General features: G+C 40.2%; 1 protein-coding gene across 1 annotated transcript; it reads right to left on the bottom strand.

Moving 5' to 3' along the window:
* Nucleotides 1–866: 866 nt before the first annotated feature.
* HAPLN3 (hyaluronan and proteoglycan link protein 3) lies at nucleotides 867–26470 on the bottom strand. The gene is made up of 5 exons (XM_075855276.1): nucleotides 26303–26470; nucleotides 14447–14613; nucleotides 6827–7198; nucleotides 3358–3660; nucleotides 867–1902 (listed from the first exon to the last, which is right to left on the bottom strand). The coding sequence occupies exons 2-5, from the start codon at nucleotides 14574–14576 to the stop codon at nucleotides 1619–1621; spliced, it is 1089 nt and encodes a 362-aa protein (XP_075711391.1). The 5' UTR covers nucleotides 14577–14613; nucleotides 26303–26470; the 3' UTR covers nucleotides 867–1618.

Raw genomic sequence — 26470 nt, 5'->3', positions numbered from 1 at the left:
GGACAAGCCCTTATAGTGCATGCAGTGTACAATACTTGGTCATTAAGATCATGCTTTTACAAATGTAAACTGGATCTGCCAAAGAAACAGACATTTTATATTAGGGTATCTATTAGATTTTCGAATAAAAATAAGCTAGTGCTTCTTCTCCTAAGTAAAAGATTGCATAAAAGGGATCAAGCAGTTTGCTTAATTTATATTTTCTATGCATTATGTGTAATTTCTTAATGTAATGTGATTTTCAGAATTATCAATTCTAACAATAACCTGCTGAAAAATGAAGTTCCCCATCACGGTCCTGCAGGTGCTTTTAGCCAAATGTACTATCAATAATGGCCGCATATTATGTGAGTGCAGGGTTGGTCATGTGCTGTCAAGTTTTGCACCAGCCTCTGCGAGTGGTCCATTTATAGAATAATGCTTGTATTCTGCTAATGGTGTCTTATGGGCAATGTCATGGAAGAGGGGCGTAGCTCCTGGGCCCCAATGCAAAATCTGTAACAGGGGCCATCCCACTTACTATGTGCCATTTATAAGGTGTCTGGATGGGGGTGCCTGAGTGCATCTTTCACCTCTGTGGCCCCTATAGCTACATCCCTTTCAGAGAATGTAGCCACCACCTCATAGGGTTGTTATTATCAACATCACTCCATACATTTAATGTAGTAATAATAATAATAATAATAATGTAATGGTAATACTGATAATAATTAGGACATTTCTCCGGTGATTCACTTTAAATACAGCATGATCTTACTACTAATACTGACTGTATACACTGAACACTATGTAAAAATTGTGTTATGGGTGAAGTATTATAAATCCACATGAAATGCAAATAACAGGATAATTAAATGACGACCGTATATAACATCATTGATTTATTTTTTTAAATTCTTACAGGTACAGAAACTCAACAATACTTAAAATGTATGCTTTTTCAGGGTTGCTTCTACATTGTCCTACATAATCAAAAAGACATTTAATGTTTGATTATTTTAAATAAATATACAACACTTTTAATGACAGCCCTTGCCTTTGTGTAGTGACTTTGATTCCCTTTAATTTCATAATGCTGCCCTCTTTTGGTGAACAATATTATTGCATCTGCTCTCAATACAGTATAGTGCAGAGCAGTACAGTACATTGTATATGTATCTCTGCAAACTATATTTCTGTGTCCCAATGTGCGGTTCAGTAACCTAATAAATGAAAAAATGATGTCAATATGCACCAATGCCTCAACTTGCACTATATACATTTCTGCTATAATTTAGCCTATATACTTGACCTTGAAAATGAGCTGTTACAGTAATACTATAGTTAGTATCATTCTGCCTTTCCTTTAAACATTCATTACCATATGACAACTGTATAAAGTATACTGTAGTCTTAAATTTGCCAGAAATACAATATCAGGACTATATGACATCACCGGTTTACTTCATAGTAGCCCTTTGGCTCATTTTTTCAAATGTTTTCTATTACAGTCTTTGCTGTGAGACAAGTTTATCAGGGAGGACTTCTCCATCTGTACACCCAACTTTGACTGGTGGAACAAGAGTATATGCTGCTTAAAGTAAATGTTCACAGTCCCCAAGTAGGGTCGCTGCAGCATTTAACTCATCTTATAGCAATAAACCCCAAATTTTGTGTATTTTCCTGGGAAACCAAAGCTCCGTATACCAGGTTCTGGTGGTCCACAGTTAAGGCGAGGGAAAGCAATTGGATATCTGACACTTCCATCATCTAACCATCCTGCGTCACATCGATCTAAGTCCACAAATTTCCATGCAGCGTAGAGTTGACCGACTTTGGCAATTTGAGCACCATCTTGTATGCAGGCATCCATGGCCTCTACAAATGTCAACTTGTCAGGGTGTTCTAGGAAGTAAACTCGACCTGTTAGGTAAAACATAATTAACAAAAATAATTCTTTATATAAGATAACTCCCATATCCATGCATGTTTTACTTATATTTTCTGCCAGTGAAGAACTGAATTGACATCTCTACATGTCTAATGATAAAACATAATGATACACATTACATGGCCAAAAGTATATTGACAACCGATTGGTCACTTTCATATGTGCTTGTCCTGTCCTGCATTACAGAGACATCTAATTGATACGAATGGGCACTGTCGAATGCTTGGTTGCCTATGTGGTATCAGGGGGACACCGTGTGATCTGCTTATTGTTAAGGGATGCTTCTAACAAGTAAGCAAAGTGGACAACCCCTTTAAAGAGGGTATCACCAGAGTATAAGTGCCCTATCTCCTACATAATCTGATTGGCGCTGTAATGTAGATAACAGCAGTGGTTTTTATTTTGAAAAACGATCATTTTTGAGCAAGTTATGAGAAATTTAAGATTTATGCTAATTACTTTCTTAATAGACAACTGGGCGTATTTTTATTTTTTACCAAGTGGGCGTTGTGAAGAGAAGTGTATGACGCTGACCAATCAGTGACCAACCAGCGTCATACACTTCTCATTGTTCCAGCCCATTGTTACAGTGTGATTGTGCAGTGAAACAAGCTGGGCTGGAACAATGAGAAGTGTATGACAGTGACCAATCAGTCACCAATCAGCCTCATACACTTCTCATTGTTCCAGTGTGATTGTGCAGTGAAAGAAGCTGGGCTGGAACAATGAGAAGTGTATGATGCTTATTGGTCACTGATTGGTCAGCGTCAGACACTTCTCTTCACAACGCCCAGTTGGTAAAAAGTAAAAACAGGCCCAGTTGTCTATTAAGAAAGTAATTAGCATAATTCTAAAATTGCTCATAAATTGCTAAAAAATGGTCGTTTTTCAAAATAAACCATCTAAAGATCACGGTAAACCTATATCTGCTATTATATAATACTCTCAATCTGTATATAAAACTTTATAGAGCTAACATTTTCTAGTGCACTATAGGAGGAATCACGAGCTGTTTTATACACGGCTCTCTTAGGGTATGTGCACACACACTAATTACGTCCGTAATTGACGGACGTATTTCGGCCGCAAGTCCCGGACCGAACACAGTGCAGGGAGCCGGGCTCCTAGCATCATACTTATGTACGATGCTAGGAGTCCCAGCCTCGCTGCAGGACAACTGTCCCGTACTGTAATCATGTTTACAGTACGGGACAGTTGTCCTGCAGCGAGGCAGGGACTTCTAGCATCGTACATAAGTATGATGCTAGGAGCCCGGCTCCCTGCACTGTGTTCGGTCCGGGACTTGCGGCCGAAATACGTCCGTCAATTACGGACGTAATTAGTGTGTGTGCACATACCCTTATTGGGACAAACACTAAATAATAGACAATAAAAGACCATATAAACATCTGGGTCTTGGACCTCACCTTTAAGTGCTGAAGAAAAGCAGAAAGCATCATATCTGTGCAAGTGTTTGTGGCGCTCTCCGTAGTTCCTTACTCCAGGTGCTGTCTCCTTCCCACCACAAGGTTCTCTGGATAAAGTAATAGGGTACTGGACAGTACCATCCATTAGCCATCCCGCATTGCACCAATCCAGACCTTCTTCCCAGGCCCGAAACAACTGCTCGAATGAAGCCATCATGGAGTCTTGAGTTTCACAGGCTTTCTTGGCATCATGAAAATTCAGCTGGTACCTTCCATGATGAGGCTGGTATGGATAAACAACACCTGCGCATAATAATATTTCACTAATTAGACAATTAACATGTTTCATCTGAAATACACAACCATTGCCCATCTACTTTACAGACACACAGGAAGACCAAGACATCTGTCCACCTGTAGTAAACCATGATAAAATGTGCAGGAGGGCCAAAGAGAAGATATTTAAATACATAGGATTCTCAGTTCATGCTTAGATGTAGCCGAGCTCTGGGTATTACGTGAGTCAGAGTTGAGTGTATCATTTGTGATAACTTATCGTGATATCACAATGTGCTATCTGTGGTTTTCTAGGAAACGGATGTATTATAAATTCTTCCACTGCCAAAATATTTCAATTCCATATTCTAGAGCCAGCTGGAGGCATCTTCTCTCCAAAATCACTGGGGGGGTGTAATAATAAAAATATTATTAGGGGCACTGAGGGACTGATAAATTAATAATTTCAAAGGGAAAATCCATATTTTCCAGTTATTTACCAAGAGACGTATTACAATACACAAAACTTGTAGTCGCAAAGAGGTAAAGGACAAATTTAGCTCTGCTACATTAACCAAAACTCATGTTTTCAAATATTTATAATAATACCTTTATTTTCCCCCACAAGGTTTTACAATCACACAGTTTAATAAGAGTTCATACTAATGAAATGTTGCTGTTAATTGCTTAATAATTATTATTAGGCAGATAGACATTCATAAGCCTTTTAATTTCAACGTATTTATATGTAAATGATAGAATAATAACAGGGAGAATACTCTTATATAATAGGAATTGTCTTTCAAAAATGAATGAGTCTAAGCAGCTGCAAGGAGTCCTCACGTGAGGAGCGTCAGGGGGATTTACATAAAGTATGGGTTATCTTTCTGATTGAGGGGCCCTTTAGAGAACAGGCGTGAATTCTCCCTTTAGGTATGTTATAGGTGCCCAAAAATAAAGCGCTCTCTCTATTAATAAATGCTCCATAGAGGGGTTATCTTAGTGTATGTTCACACGCTGTGTTTTCAGGCGTATTTCGGGGCGTAAAAGCCTTGATATACGCCTGAAAAAATGGTAGCTGAATGCCTACAAATATCTGCCCATTGAATTCAATGGGAAAAACTGCATTTCGTTCAGACGGGGCTTTTTTTTACACGTTTTAAAAAATGGTGTGTGAAAAAAAAAGGCCCGTAAAAGAAGGAGCATGTCATTTCTTGAGCCGTTTTTGGAGCTGTTTTTCATTGTGTCAATGGTAACACAGCTCCAAAAAAAGTCTATAAAAAACGCCTGAAAAACTTTTTTAGCTTCAAAAAAGCTGAAAATCAGTGTCTGTTATGGTATATTCAGGCATGGAAGAATTGTTGGAGAAATTTCTGTGATTCATCTTAATGGGGCCTGCAGAAATCCATGCCCATGTAGCAGAAACAACCCCATTCACATGTATGCAACTGATTTATATCTGCTACATGTTATTATACCATTAGGCCTTGTTCAGACAGTGCATATTTGCTGCAGATTTTGCATGCATTTTTTAAGCCAAAACCAGAATTGCATCCAAAAGAGGACACATTAAGCCCTTCCCTTATATCTTTCTTCTGTTTAGGTTTCTTTCCTGGTTTTGGCTTAAAAAATACATACAGAAACTGAATTAAATCTGCACTGTGTGAACAAGACATTAGTCCACTTTTACCCAGCAGTATTCTGGTCAGTATTTTGCTTCCGTATTTAGGAGCCAAAACCAGGAGTGGAACCTGCACAGAAAAAGTATGATGGAATATCTTTTTGAACTCACTGCTGGTTATGGCTTCCAAACACTGAAGCAAAATACTAACCAAAATACTGCCGTGTGAAAGTGACCTTAGGGCGACAACGAAATTGAAGAAAGACAGCCTTCCGACCCTTAAAATCCTCTTATTTAGCGGCTCTCTGCTCTGGCTCATAGATGGTGGTTCACATTTGCTATCAGAAATAAATTGAAAAAAAACCTGCTTAAAAAGAAATGTGTGTTTGCAAGAAGCCAACGTCTGTTTCGTGGTCACGTTATCCTACTCTTATGCACTAATTTTCTAATTTTGTCATAAACAAAAATTATTAACATTAAAATAGGATTCTAGTTGTAGCAACAATTGTCAAATATCTTGTTAACTCTGACATCTAGTGGCTGCTTTTAGGAGGGCACCAAATCATGTGATGGCATCATCATATAGGTATATTCTTCACCAGGAATTAAAGGGACAGTTCAGTTATACTCTCCCACCTGAACTAAAATCTGGCGTGAAGATACGCTCCTGCATGCTGGGTGACACTGTTGCCGTGGCAACTGTATGATGCCTAGACAGTTTCGTGCACGGGTTTAGAATTGGTCAGCATGCAGGAGCGTATCTCCACGCCTGAATTTTAGTTTGGGGGGGAGAGTATAACTGGACTGACACTTTCTAGCCAATTGAACAGCTAAGGGCAAAAAAAATAATAGTTTCCAATGTAATTATTTTTTTAGGGTTCCTTCGAACTCCCAAATTAATAATTCTCTATGACTTGAATTTGCTGGGCAGGGCCTCGGTATGTACAGACTGATGCCTAGAAATCAGCCCCGCAGCCAGTGACTAGGCTAGCTTTCCTTGCTCATTTCAAGATCAGAATAGCCCCCCATCTGGTCTACAGAGAACTAGTATCTCCAGCCCCTGCATAGATAGCTGACGGTCTCCACTGATGGACAGAGCAAACTGTGGCTTGAATTGGAGACAGGGGAAACCATCAATTAACCTTTTACCTTCCTCATAGTGTTCTCATTTAATTAAAGGGGTTGTCCAGTCTTATATAAATAAAGCTGATCATTATATAATGAAAAGTTCTAAAACTTTCTAATATATTTTGCATTCATTTCCTAATCATTTTCAAGATCTCTTTTTGCTGTCAGGGAATGGAAACATTTGTATTTATATTCAGAAGCTGAAAACTGTTCCGGTCATGTCCAAAGTTCACACAAATGCAAAGTTTTTACAGTATGTCAGTTTAGGTCAGATTAATAGTCCTTGAGTCAAGAATATGAGAGACATTTCTACTGCTACTGTGTTAAGCTCGCAGAGCATTGCCTAGCCCTTACATTATAAGAAGCCTGAATAGGACCCAACATACAGTATACATAATTCCCACAGCCAGTGTTCAGTGTTATTTGTACATATTTTCTGCTCACCTCGTAATTCCAATTCCACAATGCCACTTTCATCTTCAAGTCCGTCGATGACCTCACACTTGTACTTTCCATAATCCTCCAGACGTAAATCAGTAATAACAAGGGACACCTCATTGGGCTTATTTTGCCATAAATGAACTCGTCCTTTGTATTCTCCAAAACTACGATGCCTTAAACCAATAGCCACCAGCACATCCTTCTCCTTAGTGTTATCCTTGTGCAGCTTGGCCCACTTGATGCGGAGTCTTCTTGGAAACTGTAGCTCTGGTTCATAGTGGAATGTGCACGGCAGTGTGATGTTACCACCCCGGTAGGCAAAGAGGGCATCTTCTGGAGTATTAACCACAAGTTTCACACCATTGAACTGAATGACTGTGATGCAAAACAAAAATAAAACAAATGTAATGTTTTCATGTTTAAAATCGGATAGATCATTGATTTCTCGGTTAATCCTGCAGTCGTCGATGAGTCATGGGGGATGGGGGGATGTACAATAGGAAAACGTTTTGTGTCCCTGCCAAAATTTTACTTTAAAGGGGTTTTTTGAGGGACACTAAATTTTTCGGGGCGGGCAGCACACGAGCACTGAGGAATAGCATAAACGCAAAGAAAATGGGGCGGGCATTGAGGCGTAAGCAAACAATTGAACGGGGCAGGCATTGAGGGACTTCTGAGGTATACCCAGGTTTGAGGCACCCTATTGGTCCACAGCCTCCTCAATGCCCGTATCGTTCATTCTTTGCTAAAGCTTCAATGCCAGCACCATTTTCTTTGCGTTCATGTTATTCCTCAGCGCCCATGAGCTGCCCGCCACAATGGTATCTACAATGAATATTAGGGATTACATATATTCAGGGATGATGGATGTTATCAAATACAGGGATAATGGGATTATATATGGTATCTACAGTGATGATGGGGATTACATATATACGGGGATGATGGGGATTACATTAGCTATCTGAGGAGCGATCACGTGAGTCTATGACATCAGGTGGGGGGGGATAAAAAATGAATGGGGAAGAAATAACTAGTCGGGAGGGCGAATAGACAAATAGGAGGGGGAGGAATAATTACTAGCCCTGTGTTGTTACGTAGGTCAGTGAGGTATCGACACAAGTCTGTGAATATACTAACACTCGTGCACGAGCCTGTGTAAAAAAACAACAAAAAAAAACAGATGAAACGCAGAACTTCCGGCAGGGCAGAGGTAGGGAGAATAGGAAGAAATGTGTTCAGTTTTAATACAGACTATATATTAGGAACTTTATTCAATATTTATATAGAGTATTAGTCCTCCGATATTTGGTCTTCCAGTGATCATCATTCATTTTCCACTCTCACCTTCCATCATCCACAGTCACCACTAACCACCTAACCTCTGAGTCTCCGGAGATGGGCACCCCATAGCAGTTTATTTTTCTGTTAGCCTGGTAGTAACACACATGGTGTTATGTAAATGATGCAAAAATAAATAAATAATTATCTTGTTAAGAAGCGAGCTGGATTATTGTTACCAATTTAACAACATTTATTTTAAGAAATCCTTAAAATGGAACAATTAAATATAGTAAAACTTACATTAGACTTCCCTTATTGCACAAGGACATAGTGGGTACATTCCTGACCTGCTTCATTCCCTTGACAAAAGTTCTACTATTACAGCCATTCTGGTCATTGACCACTAGAGGGAGCCAATTTGTAACTTTACAACTGTTTCGTTGGCAGAACTCTATATTATAGTCAATGTGGGTACAACTGAGCAATTATAACACTAAACAAAACGTTAAGATTTTAAGAAATTGATCAAATTTCTGACTCTAAAATATGTCTGAAAAAAACGTAAAAATGCAAGTGTGACTCCAGGAAACTTTTGATAAGTTTCTCAAACTGGAGAAATGATGGTCATGGCTGATCACTGGTCAATTTTGCCAAATTGGATTATATTTAAACCTGCAGAGCTCTCCCCCATGAGGATTCTGCCAATCGCCTCCCCCTAGTCTCAGCCTCTTGAACCCCTGTATTATAAAAAGAGGATGGGGATATTGGCGCTTTGCTACTACTACATCTGGATTTTCAGGTTTATGGAGGAATCAAGTTTTAAATCATTTTAGCTCCATGCCTGTGAATCATTTTATGTAGTATGTTTTTCATTATCATTATTTTTATTTCTGTAGCACATTCTGGCCAGTCTTTGCACAAGCTAGGGAGCAAAATTAAAGGGGTTTTCCACTACTGGACAACTGATGACCTATCCACCGGATAGATCATCAGTATATGATCAGTGCGTGTCCGATACCTGGACCATGCACCGATCAGCTGCTCTGGCTGCCTTTGAGCACCGGATGTCATTGCACAGTATGCAGTGTACGGAGGCGGATGCAGATAGCTCCATACATTGCTTAGTGGTACTGCAGCTCGGCCACTATTCCATGACCAGAGCCATCTGCTTCTGGCATGGACGTTCGATGCCCAGAGGCAGCCGGAGCAGCTGATGGGTGCGGGGTCCGGGTGTCGGACAAGCACCGATCATGTACTGATGACCTATCCGGTGGATATACTTATATATTAGAGAACTGCATAAATAGCAAACCTTTATTATAGTCTTATAATAGGACCAGCTCCTTGTATGTGCTGAAACAATATAATAAGACTGCAAGACCCTGGAAATTCTGATTGAAAACCCATTCAGAAGTATACAGGCTTCCAAAACAGCAGCAGACACAGGCTGTCACAAAATAGCCGTATTTACTAATAGGAAAGCCATAAGGGAATATGGGTTCTCCAAGTTATCAAACTAGAATATTGGAACATTGCCAGGGAAAGGGAGTAATATAGTAATATTTGGAAATTGCTGTTTATGTAATTCCCTAAGAGAAAGAGAGAGGCCCCTTTATCTCCATCGAAGTAAAGGGCCATTTATGTAAATCTGCACTGGATGAGGATATGTAAGAAATGTAACTTTCTGATATACTTTGTGTTTCAGTTCTTCACTATTTTAGGGATTTCTGTTTGTGAATGAAAAAAATATTTGTTTACATTAAAAGACTGAAAGCTCATCCTGAACTAGTCCAACTTATGACATCTCCAATTTATTACAATATATCATGTAGGTAAGAACTACAAGCCTAGGGTCCCCTGCCGTGTGCCAATACCTTAGGGACTACAAAAACAATTGCAATCTGAAGAAGGCACGTTTCCAATCTGGTATACTGGATCTGAGATGTGCCCGAAATATGACGGCAGGGGTCAATGTGCACCATTCCAGTAATAAATAGCCTGCAGTTCATCATTAAACTCTTTTCCACTCATTGCGCCCAGGGTCATGTCTGACTATAATGAGTGTTGGAAAATCCAGTCATTTTTATAGTGATTCTGTCTACTGCAGTAAGAGCTGAGCGGCAGCCTGACATATCCCTACCATTGTAGGAATATTTTACACGTGCTCATTACCTGACTTTTTACAAGGTTTCATTCTTTGGAACTAGAGCTTTCTAAGTTATGATTAGAAGAAGCAGAACTCAATGTAAGTGATTTGACTTAATCCAGTTATTTCCTGCTAAAGACATCTTACATCTATCTACAAAAAACCAAAGCGTTCATACAAACAGAGGCCCCTTACTATATTACTGGGGGGCATTAACTCTCCTTGTGGTATGTTAGCAGCTGGTTATGTCACACTGAAGATGGCACGGACACTGACAGTACACTGGGTGTATTGTGTAGTCAAGATACTTGCTGGCTCCGCAAAATACTGACAGTACAAATGTGCAATGCCTTATGACAGGTGCCAGAGCCCGATATTCAGATCCTGACTTCTATGTAAGAGAGTTGTATATAGAGACAGCAATATAGGAGATTCAACGTTACATAGTTTGTCTGCTCATGTAGGATGGGCAGACAAACTTTGTAGGATGCAATCTGCTGAATATAAAATATCATAAAGGGGGCTGAGCACATTCTTCCTCCAATTCACAGTGGGTCAATTCACCAAATGGTTCACAATTTTCTGCCCATTTGGATCCATTTGGTCAATTGATTTGCCATGTTAGAGATTTGCTTTTGGCGGTTGATCTATAACAGTCGAAACGCGAAGCATTTTGCATATTGGCAAAACTGGAAAGAGGTGCACACGGAAATTCAACATTTGATATATACTCCTACAGATAAGTGAAGTGAAAAAAACATCCGAACCCAAAGGGGTTTTCCCATCTTAGACATTTATGTCATATCCACAGGATAGACCTAGGACCAACACCTATGTCAAGAACGGGGGTCCTCCGATACCCATAGTAGTGAATGAAGAGACCCGGACAGTGACAATGACGTGGGCAGAAGTTCTGGAGTCCCCAGGTAGAGCATCAGCTGATGCTTTGCTCGGGTACCCCAGCGATAGGAAACCCCTGAATTGACCAAATATGGACAGTGCTGGAGTCCCGAGCAAAGCGCTAGCTGATGCTCTGCTCGGGACTCAAGCAATAGGCAATGTGACAGCCCCTTGCTGTGATGTGCACGAACAGAACATGAAGCAAGAGCTCAGTCACCTGGGGCCGTGTCGGAGCGTCATCACTATTAAAAAAGCTCCAGTACTTCCTGAATAATTCATGAGGTTTGAACTGCACCATTTAGTAAAGAATTTTCAATACATTTTTTGGTCCCTGAGTAACCCCTTTAAGTTGTTGCATATGGAAATATATGCATATTTGTAAATACCTTCTTTTTTAAATTTTGTGGCATTCAGAAGATAATCCATCCGGTCCACCCCATGTCTTTTGGTTTGTTTGGAAATGGTTTCCAATGGTTACAGCCACCGCTAGGGTCCTGCAGCGGTAGCCGCGCTTGCGCAGTTTCTACTGTGAATTTCCCTAATACGCTGGCCGGGTCCTCTGGTGTGCACATAGAGCATGCGCAGTAGCTCTCATTCCGGCCACCTCACTCCTGCGCCAATGAAAGTGAATAGGACGGCTCCCAGGCATGCGCAGTAGCACTGGAGCCGTCTAAGTTTTCTAAACTCCTTACGCAGCAGTAGAGCCCTTATTAGGAATGAGGGATGACTAGACCCGAGGAAGCATAAGGGGGGCCAGGGTGTCCCTGATAAAGGTGGTTAGGTGTAGCAGCGGTTATAAAATGGTGCTGGCCGCAGGACCAATAGCACCAGCATGTCTGAGGGAGGAGGGTGAACTCTTTGTTCATAAGTGTAAGAAAGGGGAGTGATGGTGGGAAGAGCTAGGTGCGCGCATAAGTAATGAGCGATCGGGGAGGGGGAGAGGTGTTAGGGCACGTTCAGACGTGGCAGAATTTTTCCGCTGCAAATGCTGGTGCAGATTTGGGGCAATTACGCAACGAATCTGCACCAACATTTGCATATTTGACAGGTAATTCAGACGTTGCAGAAAAGACAGCGGACTTGCCACAGATTTCAGTTTTTGCATTGCAAAGCCTGAAATCCGCAGTGAAATTCCGCTTCTTCTCCGCAACAGACAGTGCATGCTGCAGAGGGAAAATTCTGCACCGCAGCCTATGGTCTGCAGCGGAATTTTCCGCAACGTCAGAACTAACTTGCCTAAAAATGTATTGAAACAAATGTCAAAAACTACTGCTGGAGAGTTCCGCTGCGGACTGTCCGCAGCGGAATTCCACAGCAATTCCGCCACGTCTGAACCTGCCCTAAGGGTTTATAAGGGCAGAAGCAGAGAGAGGTAAGGCAGTACTTACCTGGAGAAGGAAAGACTCCCCAACCCTCCCTTGTTAGAAATAATGTTATGTTATGTTATGCTATGTTATGTTATGTTATGCTATGTTATGTGATGTGATGTATATGTTATGTTATGTGATGTGATGTAAAGCCGGATCGGATCGTGGCAGTGCACTCCTGCTAAGAGCGGTTTTCGGTGGTGGACTATGGCGAGTTTACCACTAGCTATATGGCGGGGTGAACTCGCACGTGGAGGGACACTAGTTATACGGCAGGTCCCCAGGATGTTTTGGACCTGGGCAGTCACGAAAGGCGGATAGCGGTCTGGCGGCTGCCTGGGGGGATAGCCGTGGCAGGGGGCACGGCTGTCCTGGTTTGCAGCATGTGAGCCGGGGGCAGGTGGGCACCTGCTCAGGGAGTGCCGTGTCGCGATTGAGATCAGGCTCCTCCTGCGCTGTATTGCCTATGGTAAATGTTTTTTAATAAATGGTGGTGCATGCCACAATTTATTTGCCAATTTAAGACTGATGTGTTTTAATGTTTAAAGTATGTTACTATGGATTTAGCACTTGCACACCTTATCAGGAATGTTTTTTTGTTCTTACTTCAAGGTACTGTTATCTCTATATGTACATATAGAGATAACAGTGTTTAGTTTAGAACAAGCACTTTGTGGTTGAGATCGCTTCCGCAGCACGTGTTTCAGAGCGTACCGCCCACAAATCTTCACAAGCAGAGGAACGGGCAGAAGGGAAAAGACGAAGATTGAGGATCAAATCCTGGTAGGAAATCTGAATAGATAAGTTCAATAGGGTTATTTGTGATCATACATGTGTGCTGGCCAAAAAATACCAATATGTGACAAGATGGGAATAACCCTTTAAGTCTATATATACAGCACTTTGGTTTTTGGGGTTTTTTGTAGTGTTCTTGGGGTCAGTGATGCATACAAAAAACACTATTACGAACGCTTGGAACACATGGAATTTTTTAAAATGCGTTTTAAAGTGAAGAAAAAAAGTGTGTATGAAAGAGGCCTTAGGAGGATGTGTATAGGGGAAAATGCAGGATTTTGAAATGGGGTTTTTCAGGTGCGTTGGTGCCCACAACAGTTATAGCAAAATGCTCCAGATTATACAGACTTTGCCAACTATTATACATAAATGACATCATACACTTTTACATGGGGTGGTTTGGGTGTTAGAGATAGCGTTCCTGTCAAACTCCCAGTGGTCTAGGTGTTTTAGTGGTTGATACTGAAGATGGTCTAAGGCAGAGGTCTCAAACTTGGCCGGGTAAGTGGGCCAAGTAAGCCTATTCCAGCGCTCTGCCCGGGACTCCGGCTCTGTGGAAGCCCCAAACATCGCGAGTCCATATATGGGCAGCGATGTCAAGGGATTTCCCAGAGTTCCAGAGCAGAGCCTATACTAGCGGCTCTGTGTCCCGTGGGCCGCAATTTACAGCCTCAGGGGCCACATGTGGCCCTCGGGCCGCGTGCCTGAGACCCCTGGTCTAAGGTGAAGAGGAGGTATTGATATACATTATACATGGTGGTTCTAGGTTAATATCTAATATCTCTGAAGGTCTCTCTCTCGCTCTCTCATGCCATATCTATTAAATGGCAACTAGGATCAATATTAGGTCCATTTTACATCAAGTATGGGAGATCCGTTCTGATTTTAATCAGAGCACAGATGAAGTCAAAGGGGAAACATTCCCTAATATTTCCTTATGGAATGTTTCCTCTCCGCCTTTAGCAGCTGATTGATCATAGTGCATTTTCATAGTTTTAGTGTTACCTCTATACTTATATTAGCTGACTCCAAATGCATAGTATTTACATTCAATTAACTTATCTCCAAAAAAAAAAACTTTCTCATATGAAAACAGAGAATTAAAACATGCAGTGTTCCTGAGATTCATACCGTCTCCATTGCCATTGCCATTGCCAAATGTGTTGTTATTCAGAATATGTTCATAGTAGAAACCGTTATAGAAAGGAAGGCAGTGACAAGTGCCGACTAGCATGAGGAGGACCGCTATTCCCGTCTGCATTGTGAGTTAATGGGCCTGCGCTCCAGATGAGCTGCCTCTGTAAAGCAAGACAAAACAGGATGTTAACAGTTTGCTTATTCTCTTCATATATTTAAATGTATGTTTTTCTTTACCTTTTCCTATAACTGCTGTCCGGACTACCCCAGAAATGTGGGGCCATATGTAATAAAGAGCTGCATTCCAGCAAATGACCAACTATGGCTTTTCCTTTATTCATTGGATGTGTTAGTCTTTCTAATAACCTATTCCTAATTTTTTTACTGACACAATTTAACACAATTCAGCATATTGATGCCGTTTATTTGAAAAACTGAATAGTTGTAGGTTGTAAGCCTGCAATATAAATAGGCTTGTTTATTATTCAGTCATTTTGACTTAAAGGAACAGTGTCATCACAAATTATTTTTTTATATGTTAAAGATGTTAGTGCTTTATTAAAAACGTTTATATTTATTTGTGTGTTTGTGTTTTACTTTTTCTTATTTTTACACTTTTTCTTCCCTATGGGGGCTGCCATTTTTTGTTCCATTTCTGTATGTGTCGATTAACGACACATACAGACATGGAATACGGCAGCCACAGTCTCATAGGGACTGCAAACGGCTCCCGTCCCATTCACTTGTGTGTACGGCGTCTGTGTGGGAACTGCGCATGCGCCGCTCCCACACAGTCCAATTTGAAATTGGCTCCGTCCGGCGCCATTTTCCTGTGGACCGGAAGTCGCGGCCGGACAGTAATATTACTACTTCCGGTCGCGGCTTCCGGACTTGTGCACTTGGACCAGCGGCAGCAGACGGAGCGGACGGGCCGGAGGGAGCCGCGGCGGCAGGAGCAGGTAAGAGATTTCAATGTATGTTCGTGTTTGTGTGTGTTTACTACTGTATGTAAACCTACTACACTGTGTGTTCGCTCAAAAAATGGCGACACACAGTGTAGGAGGTTACACCGTTCAAACCCCTCGTTTATCCCGGCACTAGCCAGGATAAAGGAGGGGGGGGATGCTGAGAGCTCACTAGAGCGAGGGCTTTTTACCCAATTTTGCAATGCTGCAATTTTGGGAATAGCTCCATCTAGTGACCAGAAATGGGAAATATTATAAATTAGAATTAATTTATAATATTTCCTGACTCGTGAAAAAAATAAAAAAAATTTGAACAATGTTTAATCACCCACACACTAAATGTTTAATTAAAAAAAAAAAACATGTTTTTCTGGCAACACATTCCCTTTAATGTGCATGTCCACCTTAGAATACAATTTTTTTTTCTCTGATGGTAATTTACATTTAACATAAAGTTAAATGATAATATTCTAGCTTGCTGCAACTACCACCAGAGGGAGCTACTGAACTTACTGCATACTGTTAATACATTGAACTCTATAATAAGTCAGTATGCAGTAATCTCCTAAACTCCCTCTAGTGGTGACTGCAAGCAGCTAAAATCTTGATATTAAGCTCTATGGGGGAATAAATCAAATGTCCTATGCCAGTTTTCTGTCCTACAAAAGTCATAAATGCATCAAAAGTCACAATTTGCGCAAAAATTTTAGACTATAATACATTTATGCCACTGACTTGAGTTTAGTAAAAAATACAAAAGCGGAAGGGGCAGGGCCACCCAACACATTTACTTTAATTATAGGGGAAATCTATGCCAGCTTGTGGCTGGCGTAGATTTCACTGTCTGGTGCATACACTGAAGGAGATTTATGTACAGGCATGTTCCTCTTAATAAATTGTCATCTTACGCCTGTGGGCTTTATACTTACACTTGCGTATGAAACCGTAGTCTTAGTAAATCAGCCCCTATGTTTATGAAGAGGAATTAGATCTTTGTACAAGAAAAAGGAGCCCCAAAGATATATAAAAAATAAATCAGCACAGAAAGCTAAGGGTATGTTCACACAGAGTTTATTGATGAGTTTTTTTTATGCGAAAACCGCGCCGCAAAACACGCCAAAAAACCGTCCGAAAATGCCTCCCCCTGATTTCAATGGGAGGTAGAGGCGGTTTTCTCCCACGAGCAGTAAAACCGGCTCGCGGGAGAAAGAAGGGACATGCCCTATCTTCGCGCGATTATGCCTCTGACCTCCCATTGACATCAATGGGAGGCAGAGAAAACGTATTTCGCTGAGTTTTATGCCCGCAGCGCTCAATGGCAGCAGCCAAAAAACGCTGCAAAAATCTCAGCGAAAATCGGCGTGCAGGCAGAGGAAAATCTTGAGGCAGATTTTCCGCCTGCAAAAAACTCAGTGTGAACCCGGCCTTAGAACGATATAGTGCTAAAAGGTGGAGATCCGCTTTAAAGATGACAATAGATGCAACAATATTTGAGTCAATATAACTAATATTAACTACTCAGATCAATAATGAGTGTTTCTGACCAATCTGTTCCATTGATTGGAAAATGGATCAAACAAATGTAATAATTTTAATTTCTTATGACCATCAAATATTGTGCTTATATTAAAATAATGCAATTACTAAAATACATGAGGATGATAGATTTCATTATTGACACTGAGAACTGTGTTGTCTTTAGTAAATTGGACTCAGGTTACAATAAATTGACATTTTGTTCACCACTGAGCTGGAAGGATATGGTTGACATACTCAAACACCACTTTCTGAACTTGATCCTCATGTCTGGAAACAGATTCCTACTCGATGTTTGAATACATCGTATTTAAAAGTAAACGGCCAGTGGCTACGTATTTATTTACATTCCTCACAGATGAGAAAATCAAAGGGTTTCCCAAAGAATTAAGGCAAAGAAATGTTCTGGCTACTAATTTGTCAGCCTATTCATCTTGAATGTCCCTTGTAAGACATATGACATGGTAATAATTAAAGTAAAACAATTAGTCTTATCTACTACATTGAGAACACCTGGTCCTTACATTTACAGTTCTGCATGATGATCAAGTCAATGGAGACCAACAATTGAGTCACTCTTGGAAAACAGCAACTAAGAGCTTATGCAGTGGTGTATAGAAGCCAACACCAATGATGGTCTGCCTTTTGTATTTCTCTGGGTGCTTTTTCCGATGATAGTAAGATTTATTACTGGGATATGAACTCCAGTCTAAGGTGAGCATAGTTTATATTCATATAAGACATTGTTTACTGCAGTGTTCCTTGAAGAGGCTCTGTCACCACATTATAAGTGCCCTGTCTTTTACATAATGTGATCAGCGCTGTAATGTAGATAACAGCAGTGGTTTTTATTTAGAAAAACAATCAATTTTGACCAAGTTATGACCTATTTTAGATTTATGCTAATGACTTTCTTAATAGACAACTGGGCGTTTTTTAGCTTTTGACCAAGTGGGCGTTGTAAAGAGAAGTGTATGACGCTGACCAATCAGTGTCCTACACTTCTCTCCATTCATGTACTCAGACATCGTGATCTCGCGAGATCATAATTTGCTGTCACTTACTCACACATTAACATTACTGAAGTGTCTTGAGAGTGAATAGACATAACCTCCAGCCAATTGGCCAGCGTCATACACTTATCTTTACAACACCCACTTGGTCAAAAGGTAAAGAACACCCAGTTGGGCATTAAGAAAGTCATTAGCATAAATCTAAAATAGGTCATAACTTGGTAATTTTTCTAAATAAAAACCACTGCTGTTATCTACATTACAGCGCCGATCACATTATGTAAGAGATAGGGCACTTATAATGTGGTGACAGAGCCTCTTTAACCTTTGGCCCTCCAAATGTCTCAATGCTATGACTACCAGCATACACTGACAGCCTGCAGTTGTCAAAACATGCTGGGAGTTGTAGTTTTGCAATAGCTAGAGAGCAACAGATTACGTGTACTCCAGGAGCTGTATATAACCGTGGAATATGTTCTTACTTTTTATACCGATATAAAAAGCAATCTGCCAATAGCCAAATATTGCTAAAGCCATTGTAACTTGTACAGATAACATTTATGACAAAAAACATAACCATATCTGTACATCAAAGGTACTCAAGTCATGAGTTGATATCCCAATAGAGGCTCTTTGCATATCTATTTCATATATTTCCAAATTCTATTACAATACATAATACATAGCAGTCTGTTTTGGGGTCTTAGCACAGTATGGATTAATTCACATGGGGCAGATTTATTGCACATATTTCTGCGACTGAAAATGAGTTATATTTCTCTGAATGGGGTTGTATTGACGGCAAGCACATGGATTTCTGCAAGTTCTATTCAGATGAATGGGACAGTCGCAGAAATTCGTCAACAAATTTCTACAACAATTTCTACAACTAAATTTGCCAAGTATGAATTCAGCCTTACTAGAGACAGTGTTTTGCTAATGGGAGTTTCTTACTACGGAGCATTTTTCTCCTATAAGACAATGAAGACTGAAACAGGGGTCTGCATTAAAGTGTCTCCATTATCTCATACATGGGAAATATGGAGCTGTAATATGGAATTCTCACCAGTAAAATGCTGGCTAAGTGAATTTTCCCATATTCGCTCATCTCTAACAGTAAGACATTGATACTTCGGTACTGCCATATCTGCATTACTTTTGCTTTAACATTTTTCAACGGTTAATCTACCCTATGACATCACATTTCTAGTCCTCAGGGGTGATAACAGACGTCATATGTATTTATGTATTTATTTTCTCCACCATGGGCTGTCAATCACAATTTCTCAGCTGCTTATTCATACATATACAACCTTAACACATGTTCAACTGAGCTCAACTCAAGTCAACTCCAATGATCTAATTTCTACTCCATTTCAATAATATATTTTTTTTTTTACTTGAAAAGGTTATAACCTGGAAGGGTGTATCCCATATGTTCTCATGATGTGCACTGCATTACTGACAAGAAGCAGACGGCAATCAAATCCTCTAAGGAGCAGTATACAGAATTGAAGAGCGTACATCTGTTCCAATGATCTTACACTGACTTATGTACATAAAACACTGTGCCCCATTAACTTTAAGATCCCAACTTAGCGGTTGTTCCACTAAAAGACAAAGCACATTGAAAATTAATCTGACAACATGGAAAAATTTTGTCACAAAGTTTAGGGCACGTGAACACTAAAGCATTCAATGATAGTTGGAAATAGAAGAAATAATAGACAATGAATAATTGGCTCGACTACCCACTCACCCCAAGGGCAATGGAAAGCTGAGAGACTGTTACGATGAAATGGAACATCTACTGCCGCTTCCAAAATGGTCTTAAATAGAAACTACGTCTGGCACAGATTTTTACATTTTATTTTAATTTAGGGCTATAAAAGGTGTGATTTCAGTATGACTAAACACCTTCATATTTAATAACATGGAACAAACTGAAATCTGATGGCAACCATTTCTAGATTTGCGCAGATGGTTTATTTAATGCTGATGGAAGCATTATATGACCGGTTACTACGGGTTACAGGGTGTTTGTGTTATTGGCACTGTGGTATAACTATAAATGTTGGTGTATTTTATTGAACTTGTCGTCCCTAGATGCAATGATTGACAGCAAGTCTGTCTGTGACAAGCATAAAGAAACAGCACAAGGCTACATCAGTCTTATTAAATGTTATATGTATAAGAAATGAGGAGAAGAAAAGTAGAATCAGTATACTAGGTTTCACATACTCTTCCACCCACATGTTTTTTAATGAAACCACAACAGCTGTACAAATGAAAGGGAATATTCAGCCAGTCTACCTCAAGGGTAACATATAGATACTCAGCTTTCTTACACTATATGCATTCTTAGACTTAGTTATTTCATAAATTAGTTTGAACAAGCAATCCTTTACTATTAAAAAAAATACTTTTAAGTATGGAACATGTCCTTGCACCAATTTCTGAATCGTACTTACACCAAACTTTTATTAAGAACACTTTCATGCATCACCCCACTGAGGTGGCCATATGGGCAAACTGCTTCAAAAACATCACTGCTAATGAAAAAAATGCTTAAAGGAGTCCTCTGGGATTTTTATAAATATTGATAGGACCTTGGAATATGCAATTCGAACCCCAACTGGGGAAAGTGCAGCTCCACGTGGATTGGTGGCAGTATTTTATATTGTCTCTATAAGCCTGATTTATACATGGGACAGGTCCATAAGGCTTTGGGTATATATCATGTATATAATGCAGCCTTCCAATAATACCGTCCCCACTTTCCTTTGCAGCTGACATGTACGTTCATCATGAGGTGGTTAAGGAAGAGAAATGTGTCCAAAATGGCTAGAGAGTTAGGCTAAATAAATACACATATATACACGTTTTAGGCAGTTGTGGAAAAATTATGCATAGTAAGAATGCTTTCAAAAATAGTAGTGTTAATCGTTTATATATAATAGTTTATATATATATATATATATATATATATATATATATATATACTACCGTTCGAAAGTTTGGGGTCACCCAGACAATTTTGTGTTTTCCATGAAAACTCACACTTATATTTATCAAATGAGTTGCAAAATGACTAGAAAATATAGTCAAGACATTGACAAGGTTAGAAATAATGATTTTTATTTGAAATTATAATTTTCTCTTTCAAACTTTGCTTTCGTCAAAGAATGCTCCATTTGCAGCAATTACAGCATTGCAGACCTTTGGCATTCTAGCTGTTAATTTGCTGAGGTAATCGGGAGAAATTTCACCTCATGCTTCCAGAAGCCCCTCCCACAAGTTGGATTGGCTTGATGGGCACTTCTTGCGTACCATACGGTCAAGCTTCTCCCACAACAGCTCTATGGGGTTGAGATCTGGTGATTGCGCTGGCCACTCCATTACAGATAGAATACCAGCTGCCTGCTTCTTCCCTGAATAGTTCTTGCATAATTTGGAGTTGTGCTTTGGGTCATTGTCCTGTTGTAGGATGAAATTGGCTCCAATCAAGCGCTGTCCACAGGGTATGGCATGACGTTGCAAAATGGAGTGATAGCCTTCCTTATTCAAAATCCCTTTTACCTTGTACAAATCTCCCACTTTACCAGCACAAAAACAACCCCAGACCATCACATTACCTCCACCACGCTTGACAGATGGCGTCAGGCACTCTTCCAGCATCTTTTCAGTTGTTCTGCATCTCACAAATGTTCTTCTGTGTGATCCAAACACCTCAAACATCGATTCGTCTGTCCATAACACTTTTTTCCAATCTTCCTCTGTCCAATGTCTGTGTGCTTTTGCCCATATTAATCTTTTCCTTTTATTAGCCAGTCTCAGATATGGCTTTTTCTTTGCCACTCTGCCCTGAAGGCCAGCATCCCGGAGTCGCCTCTTCACTGTAGACATTGACACTGGCATTTTGCGGGTGCTATTTAATGAAACTGCCAGTTGAGGACCTGTGAGGCATCTATTTCTCAAACTAGAGACTCTATGTTAAGGATCTGCCAGGCACAGCTTCTGTATCCACGCCCATAGGTAATCAGTCTGATCCTGCTTCTATGTCTGGGAAACTGACTCCATCTTACACCACTCAGGATGGCAGGCTTAGGAGTGGGAGAGGCTATCATAGCCTGGCCAGACGGAGCTAGCTCCCGCCCTCTGTCTATTTATACCTGCCTTTCCTGTTCCTCCTTGCTTGTGATTCTTCTCATTTGGTTTCCTGGCCCTGCTGCAGCTTCTTGATTTATTTGACCCTGCTTCATACTGACCCTGGCTTACTGACTACTCTCCTGCTCTGCTTTTGGTACCTCGTACACTCCTGGTTTGACTCGGCTTGTTCATTACTCTCCTGCTCTGGTTTGGTACCTTGTACACTCCTGGTTTTACTCAGCTCGTTCACCACTCTTGTTGCTCTCGGTGTTGCCGTGGGCAACTGCCCCTATTCCCTTGCTTCTGTGTACCCTTGTCTGTTTGTATGTCGTGCACTTGTTGAGCATAGGGACTGTCATCCAGTTGTACCCCGTCGCCTAGGGCGGGTCGTTGCATGTAGGCAGGGACTGAGTGGCGGGTAGATTAGGGCTCACTTGTCTGTTTCCTTACCCCCGTCATTACACTCTAATGTACTTGTCTTGTTACTCAGTTGTGCAGCAGGGCCTCCCAATTCTCTTTCTACTCTGGTTAGAGTCTGTTTGTGCAGTCTTCTGAAGGGAGTAGTACACACCGTTGTACGAAATCTTCAGTTTCTTGGCAATTTCTCGCATGGAATAGCCTTCATTTCTATGAACAAGAATAGACTGTCGAGTTTCACATGAAAGCTCTCTTTTTCTAGCCATTTTGAGAGTTTAATCGAACCCACAAATGTAATGCTCCAGATTCTCAACTAGCTGAAAGGAAGGTCAGTTTTATAGCTCCACTAAACAGAAAAACTGTTTACAGCTGTGCTAACATAATTGCACAAGGGTTTTCAAGTGTTTTCTTATCATCCATTAGCCTTCTAACACAGTTAGCAAACACAATGTACCATTAGAACACTGGAGTGATGGTTGCTGGAAATGGGCCTTTATACACCTATGTAGATATTGCATTAAAAACCAGACGTTTGCAGCTAGAATAGTCATTTAGCACATTAACAATGTATAGAGTGTATTTCTGATTAATTTAATGTTATCTTCATTGAAAGAAACTGTGCTTTTCTTTCAAAAATAAAGACATTTCTAAGTGACCCTAAACTTTTGAATGGTAGTATATATATATAGGTGACAATCCTATCTACCTATCCTACCAACCATTCCTAGCACAATAAATAAGGCTGGATAATCTATGATGGCATGTTGACCTTTGTGCACCAAGAGGAAACAGAGGAAGATAAAGCTGGCCAATGTATAACCAGCACAATGTAGTTATTTCTGAAGGAATTTAAAGTGGAGAGACTGACACATCAAGGTCAGACCACCACCCCCCTTCCATAATTACAATCATTCCAGAAGGGGATGCAACAAGTATCTGGAATTCTGTCATGTGTATTCCATTATAACTTGCATGATATGCACAAAAACAGCAACATCTCTATTATCATCTCGGTTTCAAGTTATAGTGTCTTATTATTATTAAACTAAAACACACAACCCCTCCAGGTCACAGAATCTAGTAGACGTTCATAGCTCCCTATTATTATCGGCTATATCCTTTTCTGTGTACAAAATTAGGCATTTAATTTTAAGAGGTGTAACTTGACGACACTGGCCCCAATGTAAGATCTGTAAATGGGCCCCCGAACAATCATGCATCATTTATAGTACTGGTATGCCGATATGGCACAAAGGGACTTTTTTGGTCTCAAGGGTCCACGTGCGACCACAACCTCTGCATCCTCTATAATTACTCCTTTGTTTATAAATCTGGTACCCCTTTTCATTTTATGAGTTCCCAAAAGTCAAGTTGATGGTGAAGGCTCCTGCTGTCGTAATCCCCAGAAATAAGCTATTGTCACTGGGGTAACCAAAATTAAAATTCTTATTTTACCTACAGGGAAAGAAGGCATTGCAGGTCAACCTATAAAATAAATAGACATCAATTGACTTCAATTAAAGCACGCACTCTTCTGATCGCAGGACCCCTCTATCAGTTCAGAGTGAAGTAAAAGGTTTTATGAGCCAAATAGTCCCTTCAAACGCAAGATCTAGAAAAACCTTTAATGATAGAAATTATAGGGATCTGGTCTAAACCTAGAGTGTGCAATGCAGATGTTCAGCCTCCATTTATTTTATCATTATCTCCTATGAACGCATCCATTTCCAGAGTGTAAGACCTTTGAACAATCTCATGCAGCCACTCCCATATAATGCAGACCAGGCATAGTGGGTTCCAGTTCATGGAGCAATCTCCCCGTGTACTACTTAGCATAGGTGTAATCCAAGGGGTTAATAAAGCTAAACTAACAGTAATAGACATGTTTTCATGTATTAATCTACATTGTATTAAAAACTGGTCCCTAGTGCTGATCTTGCAGGTTACAGCTTCTAGGGGGATTGTTTGCTTCTACTTGCCTTCTCTACCAGAATGTAGAACCTCATAATAAAGGGAGACCTCCTGGACTACCAGTATGTCAGGCAAGTAGGGAAGCTGGGAATCTGTCCGGCAGGAGCAGTCAACGATATATTGCTTCTGCTAGTCAGTTAACCTTCTTTTGCTTCTTGCTGCATTGATCTAAAGACAGAGCTCAGTTCAGGAAAGAAAAATGACTTCTAAGTATCGGCTCATTACCTGTTTACATGTCACTTTATGGCCATGAAGTAAAGCTGAGTGGGAGCAAGGTGGAGAGAAGTATGTTTTTTGTTTATTAAGACATTGGCTGGCACCCTTTTATGGGGGCATTGTGGCTGTTATTATGGAGTACACTATGGCTGACATTAAGGGGGCTCTCTGACTATAATTATAATGGGGGCCAGTTAAGAATTTTGGATGCATGATCGGGGTATTTAAGGATAGAGCTAAGATAAGAAAAGAAAGTGCTTCTCTATGCATCTACTTTCTCCCTGAAGTCATTTTCTAAAAGTATAGTCCCCACACTTTTCCATACAGGCTTCTCTGGACATAGATTACAGCCCTAGAGGTCAATGAATGTATCCTAACCACACAGGCAAGCGCATGTTAATCTCCCCTCCCTGGACATTTGCTTTCTTTCAACCATATTATGTAACTATGTAAATAAACAGCCTCCTACCTCCCGCAGCTTCAGTTAGGAACCAAATTGGATGACATCTAATGCTCTGTTAGTTTACTTACTAAAATGTATAAAAGTCTTTACTTATGGTGAGTTGTAATGCATAAGCTGCACTGGCGATTTCTAATAATACACTTATACCACCAAAATCACCCATAATAAATCGCCTATTGTCTGGCTGAGCTGCAATTGTGGTTGTGATCGCGGAAAAATGTTCTGATCCAAATTCAACTAAGATTGTAGGTCCACCACAGAGAGTAAATACATGCCTAGAAAATGGGATCGCAGACAAGGGTGGCCATGCTGTAGGATTTGCACAGAAAACCTTAGAGAGGGATCCATAGTTTCCAGAGTCACACCAGCAGAGGGGGACACATTCTCACAGTCCTCCCGTCTCTTGGGTAACCAAACTGACATCTGTTTGGAATAGTAGGTGAAATGAACTCAGGAAACAATTCACAATGAAAGTGGAAAGAGGGAAATCACATCTAAAAGTAGCAGAAAGAGATTGCAGCTCTGGATAGGAGGCAAATCCATACAGCATCTTATTTCCACAAATACTTGTCTTCTCTGTATAAAGCATTATAGAGGACAATACTTATTTTGTTCAAAGAAATATTGAAATAAACTCTCCAGTCTATAATTCAAATACATTTTACATAAGAGAATGTGTGTGAGACAGGGAAATTAGATTGTAAGCTCCCCACAGATGGGTGAGCATTCTCTGTAACAATCTGTTGTATATAATGGCACCATATAGTGTAAATAATGGAAAATAAATACATGCACATATTATAAGCAGAATAATGCAAATATTACATTATATATAATAATAGAAATAACTAATATTACCATAAAAAGGAATCAGCAATGTGAGCAGAGCAACAGATTGCCCAGCATTTTTTCTGTAAGTCTACATATATTCATTGTACAATAACTATTATTATCATGATCATAAAGTCATATGCACTGGAATGCAGCATTTCTTGGATAATCATTTGGGGATCCAGGGGAATATATAGCCAATCACTATAAATAATTACATTTCATAGACTGGAGGCTGGTGCAGAGGATGCATATGAGGATCTGAGCAAGCAGTGATTCATATACTCACAGTTCTGGGTTAATCCTGGTTATGTGTTGGGCACCTTCCTCTGTGACTGGCTCTGCTGCTCTGTTGTAAATTGTTTGGGTTCCAGTCTTAATGAGTGGCAAAGGGGAAGCACAGGACGTCAGCACAAGCCAAGCCCCAAGTCAGCTCTGAGATACAGCCCCTTCACAG

Source organism: Rhinoderma darwinii, chromosome 3 (genome assembly GCF_050947455.1).
Source record: "Rhinoderma darwinii isolate aRhiDar2 chromosome 3, aRhiDar2.hap1, whole genome shotgun sequence".
In the NCBI taxonomy this organism is placed as follows: Eukaryota; Metazoa; Chordata; class Amphibia; order Anura; family Rhinodermatidae; genus Rhinoderma; species Rhinoderma darwinii.
Note: the sequence above shows the minus strand (reverse complement) of the source record. Positions and strands in the feature narration are given on the sequence as shown.

Coding starts and splice junctions, on each gene's coding strand:
- HAPLN3 (XM_075855276.1), bottom strand. CDS start 14,576: ATGCAGACGGGAATAGCGGTCCTCCTCATGCTAGTCGGCACTTGTCAC. Junction 7,199..14,446: donor TGGCAATGGCAATGGAGACG/GTATGAATCTCA, acceptor TTTGCATCACAG/TCATTCAGTTCAATGGTGTG. Junction 3,661..6,826: donor TGTGGAATTGGAATTACGAG/GTGAGCAGAAAA, acceptor TATTATGCGCAG/GTGTTGTTTATCCATACCAG.